The sequence below is a fragment of the Anabrus simplex genome, chromosome 7 (assembly GCF_040414725.1).
Source record: "Anabrus simplex isolate iqAnaSimp1 chromosome 7, ASM4041472v1, whole genome shotgun sequence".
NCBI classification, from domain to species: domain Eukaryota; kingdom Metazoa; phylum Arthropoda; class Insecta; order Orthoptera; family Tettigoniidae; genus Anabrus; species Anabrus simplex.
In genome coordinates, this window is record NC_090271.1 from 334,810,559 (window position 1) to 334,828,433 (window position 17,875).

Below are 17,875 nucleotides of genomic sequence, written 5' to 3' on the forward strand. Positions count from 1 at the left end.
TGCGATTATCGTCATTTGGCGTAAAATTCCTGCGCGAATTTTTTTCTGAAAAGTCAAATAGGGCACATCAGCTAAGTTAGACACGTGGGTTTGAAGTACCGACACAAGAAAATATTCTTCTCATTACGAGCTGACAATACGACCTGAATGACATACCATAACGGCAAAAAAAAAAAAAGAAAATGTCCAATACGAGAAGGGCCGGGCATCGAAGGAGGGACTCTGCTACATTACCCCCAACCGTTCGTATCCAATCTTGTACGAGTGACGTGTCCATCCACCCTTTTTCTTGAATACGAACGTGGATCAATCGCGGAAATTTTGCTATAGGCATTGTTTTTCGTTTTAGAACAATGTAAGGTGCAAGCTTTCTGCCATCAGCTGTTACAGAAAGCATTGCAGTACCGGTACATCGGTTTTTTCTTTTTTTTTTCTTCCGGTAGCGCGTCCGATAACACTGCATGTTTCTTTCTTATCGACTGTTCGACTTTGTGGCATATGGAAACTGATTGGCGTCTGACCTCCGGTTCCTATAAGGGAGATCAAATATTCATTCACTTTACGCTTCTCAATCACAAAGCGATGAAAATGGTTGAAATCATTCGTCATTTCTCTTCGTAAAATTAATCAAGCCTCGGCTAACTTTGAAATCCGAGACACTGATTCCATGTGGCGCGACTATCTATCATTCTTTAAAGTACAGCATTTCGTGAGAAACGGCTTATCCAACATAGCGTAACAAAATCATATATTTAAGCACATAATCCTCTACTTGCGGAAACTTGCCGCTTTTTGGTCCGCGAAATGCTTTGCGAGACTCGTTGGCCGCTTGAAGTGCACTTCTGTTACCGCGGTAGCGCACGTTTCATTTGGACACTGAATACTTGCTGCCCGCTGCTCTATATGTTTCGGCGTAGTTGATCACCGCGAGTTTGTCTGATGCAGTATTACTCCAATGCTGTGGACTGACAAACAATTTTGAGATCACAGAGTGTCCCGTATCCGAAACACTCGTAAAACTAGTGCAGTGGCATTTCCTGACTGCTAATAACAGCACGTTGCCCTGTGTTTGGAATGCCCGCTTTCGCAATAGGAAGCCTGCTACTTGAATAGTTGGCATCTTTATTTCGAAACGCATCCGGAGCTGAGTGATGGATGTTCGAAGTTGTGGGTGCGTCAAATACGTGAACATTTCTTTTTCTTCACATTGGACCCCAAAATATTGGGATGCGTAAATTATGCAAGGGCGTTAATTACGCGAGAAAATACGGTAGATTACTTTATCATACGGTAAAATGAACGGAAATGTATAGGTATCGATGAACGCTTGGAGATAACGTTTGTCATATTTTTTGGCCATAACGAAAAAAAGAAAATGCCAGAAACTGTCACCGACACAACATTCAACTCATTAAAATTATGCACTTAAATACGCGAAACTACCACATACAAAACAATTCAATATGTCCCGTACATTAACATACGACTTTGATACGGGGGGGGGGGGCATAGAAATACAAGAAAAAACACGTGGCCTACAACTCCGACGAAACTACGCACAGAAACGATGTTAACAGCGCGCGAACAACAAAATAACATTCTTTCGTCCCGATTAACGGAGTCGTTGCGGCGCGCGAGCCTCTTGCTTGAAGGACGATCGCCGCTCCGAATCCCCAGCTGCTGTATCAAGCGCACGCGCTGTTGTGGTGAGCGGGAAACAAGATTCAAGAAGATGGCAGACGAAACACTCACGACATACAGTATCAAATAAATACGCTTGAAAATGAAGATTCGTAAATTACACAAGCACGTAAGAATTTATCCTTCATCCTAGGGAAAGAGTATTGACCGTACTAGACGTTATATTAGTCAAAAATCGGAAGAAGTAAAAATAAATCGGAAAATAGGAAGACGAGTTAAAAACCGGAAAGTTTCCGGGTAAATCGGAAGGGTTGGCAGGTATGATAAAGCACAGTGGAAGGCTTTTGAAAATAATCAGCAGATATTAGGTCAGGTGGCAAGGAAATCTTTCTAATAAAGAACTCCAAAAATGGAAAAGGAAAAATATTTCCAAGGGAAGCATTAGAAAGAAAATAGTTTTTTTTTTTTTTAAGCTTTCCAACACTGCACGAACATGAGTAGGTTTCTGTAGACAACTCTTGGGTAAGAAAGGCAAGAACTGGGAAGGCAGATGCTGTCTTACTTCAGGTATAGCCCTGGTACTTGTCTGGCGTGAAAATGGGACACTATCTATCTACAGAAATGCCAATGGTAGTGTTCAAACTCAATATCTTGCACCTACAAGCTAACAACTACATAACCTATATTGTGTAAATAAGTTCCTCAGTATAGAAGGAATATTCTCTAAGCTTATTCAATATAAAAAGAAACCTTTCTCATAAAATTTTGATTCACACAATTTATTGGGATGAAAACAATGATGGAAATAGTACCTCTCTTCCAGATGAGCACAGAATAGTAAATAAAAATGTAGTTTCATAAAGCAGCTGGAAAGGATGAAAAGAGGTAAAAATGTTGAAGAACAGGGAAAAGGATGAGATAAAATGGCTTCAGACAGTAATAAGCTTGCATAGAATTTGACAAAGGTATCTTCTAATTGGATGAAAGCACAAATTGCATCGACTTACAAGGGAATCTATCCCCCTGTGGGTGGCAATGATAGAACATCAACAGTATACCCTGCCTGTTGTAAGAAGAGGTGACTAAAAGGGGTACCAGGGCCTCCCCTTGTGACCACAGTTCCCCAAGCTGAGTCTTACTTGCGTCAGGTTCCTTGCTCTATGTTTCCCTTGGTCAACTCTTGTTCCTTTCCGACATCAACGGTATTAGATATGCGAGGCCGAGGGAGTTTTTCATTTTCACGCTCTTCGTGATCCTTCCCTTTCTTTTGCCGATACCTTCATTTTCCCAAGTATCGGACCTCTTCCATTTTCCTTCTGATTAGTGTTAGTAGAGAATGGTTACCAAGCTGTTCTTCCTCTTAAAACAATAATCATCATCAGCACTTAATTTTATGTAGCAAAAACGAGATCTGGCAACCCTCTCGACCATTTGGCTTGTGGAGCTTTCGATAGGGATTTGTGTAACATGAAAATATTGTTAGTGTAAATGTTATTTGTTATCTATTAAGTTAAAATCATTTTTTCTTTATTATTAATACAGTACATTGGAATTATATATTTTTTCTTTCCACTGATTATTTTTAATACACAAATAATAGCAGAAAATATCCACAATAACTTAAAAAAGTCAAAAAGCATTAAACTATCTGTTGCGAACGACGAAACAACATCTCGGACACACATAACACGGTTCATATCCATAGGCGCACAAATACAATTTTGAAACAAGTCAGATGGAGGACCAGACTGCCCTAAACGAGCAGACACAACACATCATTCAGAAGGTGTTTAAAATATTTATTACACATTAATAAACACTACACATTTACACATATGTACAAGAAAATGTAGAGGTACACCAAAATGCGTGTACTGCAGCTAGTCGCCATGTTCAGTCTCACTATATTAATGGACGCAGCAGCACGTTGCCAACTGTGACAAATGATGAATGAAAAGCGGCAGGCGAGTTGCCAACACAGTTGTGTTTATGTACAGCAAACTATTATGCTTAGTAGATCTAAAGAAGGTGTAATACAGAGTTAAAGCTTTATTCAGCTTATCCCAGGTTTTACTGAGGACGCTCTGGCTCATTTTGTTTTCGGCTGGTAGTTTACGACCAGATAACCTTCCTGAAGTCACGTGATATTTTAGGTGACAATTCTAACACGGACTTCACCAGGATTTGAACCTCAGCTGTCTGTGTGGCAACTATCAAGGTTGCAGTAAGAAGCAAATTGAGATCTTGATTCAAAGAAGTTACAGGGGGCAGGCTTGCTTGTAATTGTTCACATGGACCTTGGAGAGATTTGCCAGGATGAGTAGCTTAGATGGTAGAGTGCTGACCTTCTGAGCTCGAGTAGGCAGGTTTGATCCTGGCTTAGACTGGTGGTATTTGAAGGTGCTCAAATACATCAGCTTCGTATCGGTAGATTTACTGGCATGTACAAGAACTGCGGGACAACATTCCGGCACCTCGGAGTCTCCGAAAACCGTAAAAGTAGTTAATGGGCCATAAAACCAATACCATTATTATTATTAGTGCAGTCAGGAACAGTCATAGAGATGTTTCTAAAATGATGAAAAGAAAGAAAATGGTAGAAAACCTAAAATAAGTTACCAATAAACTACAATGTAACAGATACAAATGAAATGACACTCAACTTACTAACCTGTTAGAATGTGCCATGAGCAGACCTCCTCTATCTACAATAAAACAATTGGCTCGTTTAGCTGGTGGTGATGCATACTGATCTTCCTCAAGCTCACATTTCCGTTTAACTGGCCCTAAGGTGCTTGGTCGAATTGGAATAGGACTTTGACTTCTTCTGTAAAATAGAAATATAGAAGATTAAAATTTTAAAAATAAAATCATCAACTTTTTTTTTTTTTTAATTATGAAAAGTTCTAGCTTCTGCTAACAAACTACTTCCTATTACTCTAAATCTTGGAATGCAAGATGATTTTCAATACATGATGACCATAAGCTCTTCCCCAATGGTTTCCAGAAATCATTATTTCCTATTAACCCATTGGCACAGACTCATGGAATGGTGGGACCACGGAACTGTTCTGTGTTCTCACATTGCAACTCAACTCAACAATCTCTATGAAAGATGGAGTTAGTTTGGACTCCAGAGATATGCGAGGCTGATATTTGGCATATCTTTTTATGTTCTTTGGGTGCACATATCTGTAAACAAACATGACAGCACATCAATGACTGAGAGTAAATGAAATACAATCCTTACTTGGAAGTAACTACGATTATAATTACCCCGATAAAAGCAACAGTGAAGTGTTAGCTCTAGTTCTGACGATGACAGGGAAAATCACATTGTAACTGAAGAAGAAGAGTACCACGAAGAAAGATGATATGACTGTGCCGGTGGACTGGGAATAGGAATGTGTTCTCACAAACATTACCTTCCCTTGCTGACAATCCTATCAGGCTGCAGTCCAAAAACTGGGCTTATTTTCCTGTGCCCGACAAGCCACAGCACTTAATGATGATGACGTCGTTTAAAGGGGCCTAACATCTAGGTCATCGGTCCCTATTGGTACAAAATGAGACGAAATGCAATGACAATTTCAAAGTACAAAATTCATCCACTGACCAGAATTCAAAACATGATGATGAAGAATGAATGGATGAATATGAATTTAAAACAATCAGTGGATCCAACTTGCAATACCTCACCTTCTCAGAAACAATATTACTGACCAAGGGACTGTTTCCAAAGCACAATCCTGAAACGATGATGCTTGTTGTCCAAAGGGGTTCAATATTCAGGGTAACAGTCCCTCAAAATGATACTTATCGCTAGTAAAGTAGAATAACATATGAGTAACAACACAGTAAAGGTTTCCACCTATTCAATACAAATATATTCACAATATTTTAAAAATTACATGGTACTAGTTTCAACCCATCTAGGGTCATCATCAGCCATATCAAAGCAAAGATCACTTTTTGACGAAATCCTAAGAATATGTAAATTTTTAACAGTAAGATTATTATGGAATAACAAGTGAATGTGGTAAATGAAATGAACTGAGATGTTAGTATGGGACAGGTGAGTAATAGCTAGGGGGCTTAGTGTTGTAAAAAATTATATAATCATGGAAAACAGTAAGTCCTTATAATGAAGAATGCAATGTGAAATGACACATATAAGTTTATATATATGGCTTAGGATGAGTGGAGGTGGTTTGGGAGGGGAAGAGGGCTTAAGGTGGGGCTGAAGGGTGCGGGAGAAAGGGTAATTGTCTCGGAAAAGTACCTTTGATTAAATTTAGGATTGATTTTTGGTTGGCTGCATTATTGTTTCTGAGGAAAGTGATAAATAGGTCGAAGAGTATGTTGGGTTTCTCTGAGATTTCATTGAGATTGTGACTGGCGTTAAAGTATTGGTCAAGGTGTATGTAGTAATTTTCCATTATGTCGAGTAAAGGGCCCTTGTTTGCTAATACGAGGATGTCCATGTCTTGTTCGATATTGGTGAAATTATGGTTATAATCTTGCATGGGTTGGCCGATGGCTGAAAACCTGTTGTGTTTTATTGCGTTAGTGTGTTCACGGTATCTGATATTTTATAGAAAGGATAATCAATAAACACAAATATCGCCCAAAAACTACCCTAAAAAAAGAAACAACTAAACCTCTAACATTTTCCACTTTCACGTTCAACAATGATATCTACAAGTTAACCAATATCTTTAAGAAAGAAGGCATTAAAATAGACTTCAAAACCAACTATAAGAACATGAACGTTTTACACAATACTTCACACATCAACAGGACCAGCAGTTTTTTAAAATCAGGAGTTTATAGGATCAAATGTAACACCTGTGGAAAAACCTACATCGGGCAAACCGGTAGAAACTTCAATATCAGAAACCACGAACACACTAACGCAATAAAACACAACAGGTTTTCAGCCATCGGCCAACACATGCAAGATTATAACCATAATTTCACCAATATCGAACAAGACATGGACATCCTCGTATTAGCAAACAAGGGCCCTTTACTCGACATAATGGAAAATTACTACATACACCTTGACCAATACTTTAACGCCAGTCACAATCTCAATGAAATCTCAGAGAAACCCAACATACTCTTCGACCTATTTATCACTTTCCTCAGAAACAATAATGCAGCCAACCAAAAATCAATCCTAAATTTAATCAAAGGTACTTTTCCGAGACAATTACCCTTTCTCCCACACCCTTCAGCCCCACCTTAAGCCCTCTTCCCCTCCCAAACCACCTCCACTCATCCTAAGCCATATATAAACTTATATGTGTCATTTCACATTGCATTCTTCATAAGGACTTACTGTTTTCCATGATTATATAATTTTTTACAACACTAAGCCCCCTTTTATACTTTGTTTCCAAACCTCTTATGTATATTCCTTGTATATTTATTAGTTATTACTCACCTGTCCCATACTAACATCTCAGTTCATTTCATTTACCACATTCACTTGTTATTCCATAATAATCTTACTGTTAAAGATTTACATGTTCTTAGGATTTCGTCAAAAAGTGATCTTTGCTTTGATATGGCTGATGATGACCCTAGATGGGTCGAAACTAGTACCATGTAATTTTTAAAATATTGTGAATATATTTGTATTGAATAGGTGGAAACCTTTACTGTGCTGTTACTCGTATGTTATTCTCAGTTCAATACGGACCAACAACATGAAATTTATAACCCTTAGTAAAGTAGAAGCATGGTATTTCTCAAGTTGTGGTACTAATCAAATTAGCGTAAACTTATGGTGATCCAAACATTATGGTACTACTCACAAGTATTGTACGTCGTACAGGTAACGCAGACCTACGGTATTTTTCACATAATGGTGGCACTCATAGGCAACGCAAACCCATGGTGCACCTCACATAGGTGTACTAATCACGGGGACTCGTACTATCCCATGGTGTTCCTCACATAGTAGGTACAAATCATAGGCAATGCAGATCAACAGTGCCACTCATACAGTGGTACTAATCACAGGCAACGCCCAGACCCGCGGTGTTTCTCACATAATGGTACAAAAAACAAGCAACGTAAGCCCGTAATGTTCTGTATATAGTGGCACTAATCACAGGCACTGGAAACCCACAGTGAACTACTCTCTGCTGCTATTAATCACAAACCTATTGTGTACCTACCATAGTGGTACTACTCGCAAGTATTGTTACAACATTCAGAACTGAGAGGGAAAAAAGTTATTCCAGATAATGTTTTGAGGGAACATTATTAATGGCCTCCTGGAAAATTATAAGAGCTTGATACAAAACAAAAGAGAAAGAAAACACTCAACCACTACTTTGGCAACCAGACTGAGAGAGAGGCACTTCTGAAAACAATTTGAGGACAAGAAACACAAATTAATTGTACTGTGTGTGTTTCTTTTTCTTTTTTGCAATCTGCTTTACCCCTTTCAGACCGTGCACACACAATTTTGCGGGTTCATATTTTATTTATGTCTGAGCGTATTTGACGTTTTCTTGGCGCTAGACTGGACTGCAGTGCTTGTGCGGGACACACAGCATGTACTACAGTTGTTTTTATTTAGCGCTTGACCATGAGGGTGCAAGAAGAAGAGTTTAAAAACACAATTGATCGGCAAGATGGCAGGAAGCAGTAACGCCAAAAGTAAGTATTTATTTATTTATTTATTGTATTCATATTAATCTAGAAGCTTTACTGAATATCATAGTGTAATCAATGAAGTGTGTAAATTGTTTAGTGGACGTAAATTGTGAAAATACAACATCGTACGTAATACCATGAGGTTTTGAATCTTGATATGCACAATTGTGCGGGCTAGGTTTCCCTACAGGCAATGCATACGGGAGTGCTGGGTGCAGGCATCGAAAAAACTGCAAAAGCAGAACTTGTACTCTATGTACGAAATGTAATGTATAAGATTTTGTTTTAAATAGTTCCACACTGTAAATTAGAACATTTGATCATTTACATGTACTGAGTAGCATTTTTTTTTTTTTCCTTTTTCCTTTTTTTTGTAAGGAGTGAATTAAGTCCTGACACGCATAACTGTGTGGGTGCTGTTTTTCAGATGTTAATTTTTATTTTGTAAAATAAACTATAAACATATGTATTTAAGAGCATTTTGTTAAGTTTTTGACATACAAAAAAAAAAAAAAAAAATTACAGCTCCAGTTTTCTTTCACGTCCGACGGCAAGGTGTTGCTGCCAAAAGGACTGTAAAAGCAAAACTTGTACTAAATGTAAAGGACTGTAAAAGCAAAACTTATACTAAATGTAAGAAATGTAATATATACTTGTGTTTCAACAAAGATTGTTATTGTTTTAAATCATTCTACACTGAAAATAGAACATTTTGATCATGTACATATGTATATTCACATTGATCATTTTTTTGTAAGTAGTGAATTAAGTCCTGACACACACAATTGTGTGGGTGGTTTTTTCAGATGTTAATTTTTATTCTGTAATATAAACTATAAATGCGTGTACTTAAGAGCATTTTCGTCAGTTTTTGGCAAACAAATAAAAATCTACACCTCCAGTTTTCTTTCAGGACTGAAAGAGTTACGTCACACCAACACGAATAGGTCTCATGGCAACGATGGGATAGAAAAGTGCTAGAAGTGTGGAAAAAGCAACTGTGACCTTAATTAAGGTACAGCCCTAGCATCTGACTGGTGTGAAAATGGGAAACCACAGAAAACCATCTTCAGGGCTGCCGACAGTGGAGTTGTCATAACAGGAATAGGAAACAATTTTGGTGTGAGGTCAGGATAGTTTTCTGCAGTAAATCTTTTATACTGTGATTTGATTTTCCTTGCATTTCTAAAAATGCTTTTTAGACATGGAGTAACACAATGAAAATTCTTCAGATTTTTCTGCCATATTTCTCCTAGGAGATTAAATATGACACCAACATGTGAAACCAATTAAATGATCTCCTATTAGTACTTTATGAGTTTTAACATGTAAGCGGCACTGTATGTACAAATCGCTTTTTTACTGGAATAATAATAAAGAAGAAGAAATCAAAAAACAATAAAGGAAAAAGGAATTACGATCCACACCAATTAATCAGAAATGACAAATATCAAGAAGTCACACGGACCATAAAATTAACAGATGATTTAGAAGAACTTATGCCAATTCTCAAACAACAGCTGAAAATTTAGCCCCCTTAAATCCACAGAAAAGACATGCTTGGTGGACACCAGAATGTGACAAATGTCATGAAGAAAGACACCAGGCATGGTTAAAATTTCAAACTCACAAAAAAGAAGAAAATGCCATCAACCTCAATAGAAGAAAACTACCATAAAACCAATTCTAGAAATTACTATAAAATCTTTGGTAGACAACTAAAGAAATCAAACCCCCTACATTAATGTTGAAAAGTGAAGATGGAAAAATGGCCCATAGTAATACGGAAAATGCCAAAATGATGGCAAAAGCATTCAATAAACTTTTGAACTGTGAAGAGCCTGAAGATCTTTTGAAAATTAACACAGACACCACAGTAAAAACAAAACCTGAATACCTAAACCCCCCAACATTCCAAGACGTGGAAACAGTAGCCAAGGAGATGAAAAACTACAAGGCATGGAGAGAAGATCAACTTTTTGCAGAAATGTGGAAATATGCCAGTGACACATTTCGAATCTCCCTACACGTGGCTCTATCGAAAATATGGACAACAGAACATTTTCCCGAAAACTGGACAACAGCTATCACCACTCAGTTCACAAAAAAAGGAGATAAGAGCAATCCAGATAACTACAGAGGTATATCTCTCTTGGACTGTACATACAAAATATTTGCTAGAATCCTGTGGCAGAATTAAAGAACAATTGAGTAAGGATTAGGTGAATATCAAGGAGGCTTCAGACCATGGAGAAGCTGTGCAGAACAAATAATCATTTTAAAATTAGTTATGGCATATTATAGAAAACAAAACAAACCTATTTTGAACTGTAACCGAAACTAATCAAACTGACTGAACTCACCTTAACCAACATACAATCAAAAGTCAAGTTCAGAGGGAAATTTTCTAAGCAATTCCTCATAAAAACTGTTTTGTTAAGACAGGGAGATTGTTTGTCACAGCTGCTATTCAACTGTGCTTTGGAATATATAATGCGGGAATGGTACAAAGATAACCCCTGCCCCAAAAAACATCAAAATTGGAAGATCAAAAGACAACATAACCTTAAATTGTCTGGGATTTGCTGATGACCTTACTCTCCTATCTTCTAACATTGTTCAGGAAACTCTACAACAAATGAAATCACTACAGGAAATAGCACAAAAAACTGGCCTCAGAATATCCTTTGAGAAAACAGAAAACATGTTAACCGACCCAACACTTGCAAAGAAAATCGAAGTAGGAGAGCAGGAAATTAAAATTGTAGACAAAATTAAATTCTTAGGTGAAATTATAACATACAACCTTAATGAAAAGCAAACATGGCATAACAGAATAAACAAATTAACCAAAGCTCAATATGTCACCAAGAACGCATACAACCAAAAAGACCTCCCAATAGCCACAAAATTAAAGCATTATAAAACAGTCATACAAACAGAAATAACACACGCTAGTGAAACCATTTTCAAAACAACTAATACTGTAGCAACAGACAGAATACTCAAAATAGAAAGAAGAAGAATCAGAACATGTATAAACAAAAAATACCAAGAAAATGGACACTGGAGACTAGTTTCTGATGAAATAGTCTACAAAGAAATAGAACCAGTAACGAGCATTAACAGGAAAAACAAAAAAAACAAAAACAAATCTCATTCTTTAGTCACCTAATTAGAACACCCGAAAATAGAATCAGCAGGATAGTAATAGAAAAACTGTGGAACAGTAAGACTAATATTAAGTGGATTAAAGAAATCAAAGAAGATATGAAGGAACTACAAATCACAGTGGAGGATTTACCCACAGAATCAGGACACTCAAAAACATAAGACACCAAACTACAGACCAAGATCACAGACAAACCATGGGAAGAGTGATTTCAGATGAGGAGAGAAAATCAAGATCCGAAAGAATGAAGAAGTACTACGCTGAGGGAAAATCAAAAAATCCATTGTATAATTGACTAAAATGGTCCAATGAAGGCCAAAAAATGTAAAATAAATAAATAGATATTTAAATTATTAATTACTTTTACTACTGCTTGGTTTGTTGCGATGGCACTTGTTGTGTCTAGAAATGAACACGAACAAAGATAAAGTTTCTGAACTGATTACCCTTCTATAGTTCCAATAAGTACCGCAAAGAAACAGTTACCATTAGAATCAATTATTTCATCACAAAATATTGTGATTGGTTTGCCTGCAAGATCTTCAACAATATTGGTCTTTGTACGCATTCCCGCCGCAACAAGTTTGCAGTAGGAAGATCTCCGCATCTCTGTACATACTTCCACATCCACGCCCTCACTGCAGGATGGTCCAATTTTTCTAAGGGGACCCCAACCCCCCATGGCTACGCCACTGTTAAATAGCATAATTAATATACAAGTGATAGATAAAACACAGCTTGCCTTTAGGAACACTTTCATTGTGTCCATTACGTACTTGTACACTGACTGAGCAAATGTCATGGGATAGTGGAGCACTGATGCGCAGGTGTGTTGTCCGCGCACCACACGCCCCCTGTCATCGTCATGAGCTGACATCGTTTGAACGGGGTATGCTGGTCAGTGCCCGACGGATGGGAAGTGTGATTTCGGAAATGGTGCGGGAATTCGGCTGCACACGATCAACCGTGTCCACAGTGTATTCTGAATGGTTGAAAGCAGGTGTCACCCAACAGACGAACGACCGGCCGTCCAGCCACCCTCGATGACCGTGACTGGCGACATCCGAGATGGATTCTCAATAGTGACAGACGGGCAACTGTGCAACACATCACGGCTCAATTCAACACAGGCCATGCTAGACACGTCTCCCAGTGGACAATCCGTAGGAGCATGGGTTGTATGGGGTATGGGAGCCGGCGCCACACGCGGGTGCCACTGTTAACCCAACATCATCGGGCACAATGACTCGCATTTGTCGCCAGTCACCAGGGATGGACACTGGAACAATGGCTCAACGTGATATGGTCGAACGAATCACGATTTCAATTGCACCATGCCGATGGGAGGCACCGTGTTTGGCGCAGACCACACGAAGCGATGGATCCCGCCTGCCTCGAAGGTGTGGTCCAGGGCGCTGGTGTATCTGTTATGGTCTGGTATGGAATGGGCCCCCTAGTTGTTCTGGAAGAGACTTTGAATGGTATGCGATATGTTGAGCTGCTCGGAGACCATCTCCACCCATTTTTGGCCTTCCAGTACCCAGACGGTTCCGCAGTGTTTCAAGATGATAACGTGCCGCCGCATCGCTCCCACGTCGCCCGAGAATGGTTCCAGGAACATGCAGCGGAGGTCCAATGACTGCCATGGCCACCCAGGAGCCCCAATATGAACCCTATCGAGCATATCTGGGATGTCCTGGAACGCAGGCTCCGTGCCATGGATCCTGCACCCACGAACAGACCATCATTGGCGGCTGCTCTGCAAACGATTTGGTGTCAGCTGCGTCCAGAGGGCTTGTCGACTCACTTCCACGACGTCTCACTGCAGTTCGCAGGGCCTGAGGAGGCCCCACACGTTATTAGGTGACTATCCCATGACATTTACTAAGTCGGTGTATTTTTCGACTTTCACTTTATTGGACTCTGCTATGGAGGGTAAGAGAAGTAGAGGGAGACCAAGACGACGATGGTTAGACTCGGTTTCTATTGATTTAAGGATTAGAGGTATAGAACTAAATGAGGCCACAACACTAGTTTCAAATCGAGGATTGTGGCGACATTTAGTAAATTCACAGAGGCTTGCAGACTGAACGCTAAAAAGCAAAATAGTCTATAATGATAATGTAATGTAATTTATTCTGTGCCTGCTTCTCTCTTCAATATTTCACTGTCTTTTCAGAGCAGAATCCTGTGCACTCGTTAGATCGAGCCTTGTCCACTCAACTCTTCTATTACAATGTTCACACATTAACATATTCGTACCATTTACCATGAAAACATATTTTTTGAATTTGTTAGCCCAAAAGCAACACTAGCTACACATCCCGATCAGAAAGACAGGAGCAAACTGATCTAATGTTTAGACCAAGCAGGCCTACCTGAAGTAGTTCTCAACTTCTCAAAAAAAAATAGAAATACACCTCCATTAGTGTTTTCCAGGAAATTATATGTAATCTCTTTCTCGTGTATTGTGTTAACACTGCAGAGCTTGACAGGTGCTCACAGTTCACCCTACATATGGATTAGGAAACTGTAAAAATAACAAGAGTTGACTTCTTGTGGAGACAAAGAGCAAACCCACGAAAATAATAGAACTTCATGTTGTCGTGACTACCATTAATCTTGAAGCTAATAAATCATCATCATCATCCAGCTGTAGCTGGGTAGGGGCAAATATGGTTCCTCTCCACTTTCTTTGGTCTTTCCACCACTCCTCCTCCAACACTGTGATCAAGTCCAGGTTTCTTTCTCTAATACTGCATTGGATTGCGTCCCTCCATCCCAATCGTGGTCTTCCATGGCCTCTACTTCCTTGCATTTGCATGTCCATCACCTTTTCTAGCATTCTTTCATCAATCATTCACTTTATGTGCTCAAACCATCTTAATCGGCTCTTATCTATTCTATCATTCATTTTTTCCACTCCAATTTCTTCCCAGATTTTCTCATTCCTTATTTTCTCTCTTCTACTTCTCTGTATCATACTCCTCAAGAACTTCATTTCGGCTGCCTGTATTCGACTCTCATCCTTCTTTGTCACTGTCCAAGTTTCTGCTTTGTAAGTTGTTATGGGTACGTAATACATCTTGTGCATAGCTTCCTTTGCTTCCATTGGCACATATTTGACCCATAACATGTTTCTTACACTATGATAGAAACAGCTTCCAGCTTGAATCCTCTTACTAATTTCAGCATCCAGTCGAGCATTCTCCATTAATTCACTCCCCAGGTATTTGAACGTCTCCACTACTTCCAGGGGCTTGTCTACAAGTTTAATCTGACCTTTCCCTTCCCTCTCCCCTCTAGTCATAACGAGAGTTTTACTTTTTTCTACACTTATTTTCAATCCACAATCTTTGATCTTCCCATTGACCACATCCAACTGTTCTTGAACCTTCATGTCGTCTTCTCCCCAAATCACAGTATCATCTGCAAATAACATGTTCATTTCTCTTCCTCCGTATGCTGCTTTTGCTGTTTTTGTGATGTCATCCATTACTACTGTAAACAGGACTGGTGACAGAACACTTCCCTGTCTCAGCCCACTAGTGATTTTGAACCAACTTGTCCTGCCCACTTGTGTTTGCATGCAACTACAACATTCCTTGTACATTGCCATGATCATTTTTATTAATTCCTGTCCAATTCCTTTTTTCACCAGGCTGTCCCAAAGTTTAGTCCTGGGGACACTGCCATATGCTTTTTAAATGTCAATGAATGTCATCACCATATCATTCCCATACTCTCATTGCTTTTCCATTAGTTGTCTCATAATAAAAATGGGCTCTATTGTTGACCTTCCACTTCTGAAACCAAACTGATTTTTCTGCATCTGATTTTCAACCCTCAACCTTATCCTACTTTCCAGTATTCTCTCCATTATCTTAGCAACATGGGATATCAGAGCAATTTCTAACATCTCTGAAAATAACCTCAGCCTTTGTGGGTGAGCTTAACTTCCGACAGTAACCAGGGGAATCTGACCCCTACAAAGCACTTCCCCAGGTGGCGGATAAGGGGCCCCTACAGTACGTAGGGCTGGTTGAAATATCCAATACAACCTGCGGACCAACAGGTAGTCCAATTCCTGGGGGCTTCAAAATACTGGGACACCCTCCCTCCAGGAGTCATAAATATGGAGGACCCCTGCCCTGGGTGTTGGGTGAAGTCCTCAACGTCATCTACGGCGGCAGAAAGCAGGACTGGGAAGTTATGAAACGAGGATAATATCTTCGCTTATGGTTGAAATCCAGGGAAAATAAAATTACAGAAAAATTTGTCATAATTTTCTGAGTGCTATGAATTAATATGTGTTATTAATAGTCGTTGCCTTCCATTACAAAACTTGCGCAGGATAAGCATGGGAACCAAACTCTTCTCTGCACAAAGAAGTGAAGTGTATATCTTGGTTAGTCCCCTGGTGTGGCGTCTCTGTCTGGACCAATAAATAGAGCGTGCTAAGTGGAGAGGGCATAATTCATGTGTTCAGTCCTGCGTTGTGGAAGTTAGCCATGCAGGAGGCTGCATCGTGAATTTGCAAACTATACAGAGACTCAGTTTTAGAAGAAGTAAAATCAAACCTTTAATAATTATGTTCTGTGAAAATAGCTAGTACCCGAACTACGAAGGGAATAATTAATAGATTTCAACTCAGAGTTCGTGTGCGGTTGAGCACTTAGAATTTTGGTTAAATAACATTAGAATGGTTAGGCAGTACTTTCAGCCCTAACGTGAAAGAGAAAGAAATAGTAGTGATCGGAGTGCGCCAGCAGACGTTTAACTGTATGTCTAATTGCAGTTAGTGCGGTATGGAGCTACGACAAGAGCTGCCAATAGCACGAGACCGTCCAACACTCATTAGTCAAGCAGATGGCATTGCAATGAACCAAGCCCAAGAGCTGAACCGAGAACCAGCGACCCAGGATGAAGACAGAGAGTGATGTTGGGCTAAATCCAATTACTGAGTCCGGCATGGAGGGGTCGGAGGTCATCATGACAAGATAAGTTTGAACAGATTCTATTGGCGCGAGATAGGGATAGTTAGCTTCACATATATTTTTTGTGTAAATCTTTTTAAGCACTTATGACAATCATGTAATTTTATTCAGGACTTTGCATGTGTAGGAAGTAAAGTAGCTTTGTACCTTTGTTTATTGGTAATGAGGAAGTTAGGTTGGATTTAGGTTTGATTTAGTGTCAGTAATGTTATGTTATTTCTTTGAGATATATTGTGTTTTGTGGAGCTAGGATCTTTGAAATATAAAGGACATAGATGCCTCGTAACGTCGAGTGGGAGACCCTTAAAGGAAGACCGGGCAACCTAAGAATAGGGTCTGCATGCTGAAAGTTTGTAATGCATGGATGAAATTCCGTTTTATTTGAATGGAATGAAATCGGGTCTGGCATATAAACCTAATTATGAGTCAGAGGAAAGTGACTCTAATATAAGTAGTAATGATTTGTTACATTATCCGAAGACCGAGAGCGTCTGCAGCATGCCCTGTATTTTGAAGGGATGAATGTTTACCCGGAATGTGGAATGCGGCGAGAGGCCCGCCAGCCATGTGACATATCCCAGATGTGTGAGACTCGACTGTGTAGCGGAGGGACAGGCGACCTTGCCACCCCTCTCTCGCCAAGGAAGGTCAATGCTCTCACCAACATAAGACGACTGAGGGAGACCTGCTTTACCAAGCCGCAAGATGAGTGTATTTCCTTGTAAATTTTGTTTCAGGTGCAGTTGCATTTATGATTTGTGCCGTGTTATTTTTGTTGTGTGTTGGTTCTTTCAGTGTTTGTCATTTGATTGTGTTTTGTTACATGGGTAGCACGCATGCTTGCCAGAGGTTGCGAGTTCAATTCTCATCCGTGAAAATGAGCGCGGGCTCATCTTAACTTCAGTGCCTTTTACAGGGTAATAGATAGTCCTGTATTTGTATCCCAATTTAAAGGAATAATTGGAAATTTTATTTCTTTATGTGCGAAGAATTTCTGTTTCTAATCTCATTGAATCAAGGCCTTTTGTTACGAGGATTTCAGAAGTGAATCTGTTTGAACTTATCCAGAAATAATATGTAGTGTTTATCTAATATTCACACAGTTTCCAAGGCGATTATTTGATCATGTTATGTGTATAAATTCATGAGATTATTAATGTTATTTTATCTGATTTTTATGTTTCCAATCATTAAAGTTTAATTTGTGAAAAATCTTACCCTCATTCACTCACACAATCGCAATTCCTGTCCTATTATTACTTTTAAGATTTATTTGATCAAGTCAACGAACATCCACGGGCTTGTTGCTGACTAGCCAGGTAAGAAGAGAACAGGAATAATTTGGTAAGATGCCTTCTCACTCTGCGACCCATCCTTTTTATTTATCACTGAC

The 17,875-nt window shown here is 39.2% G+C and overlaps 1 protein-coding gene across 3 annotated transcripts in view; it reads right to left on the minus strand.

Annotated features, from left to right (window-relative positions):
* Positions 1 to 17,875, minus strand: part of LOC136877621 (P2R1A-PPP2R2A-interacting phosphatase regulator 1) — a 157,372-nt gene that overhangs the window by 37,125 nt on the left and 102,372 nt on the right. Inside the window, exons 5-6 of one of the 3 annotated variants that reach the window (XR_010860785.2) lie at positions 4,313 to 4,468; positions 3,987 to 4,211 (exon numbers count right to left, since the gene is read on the minus strand). Coding sequence is in view for 2 of the 3 variants with exons in the window: in XM_067151803.2 (XP_067007904.1) it covers positions 4,145 to 4,211; positions 4,313 to 4,468 (223 nt within the window). In the remaining variant the exon portion in view is untranslated. Of the gene's footprint in view, positions 1 to 3,256; positions 4,212 to 4,312; positions 4,469 to 17,875 lie in introns of those variants that run through there. The other 2 variants (XM_067151803.2, XM_067151802.2) reach the window with 2 other exon arrangements.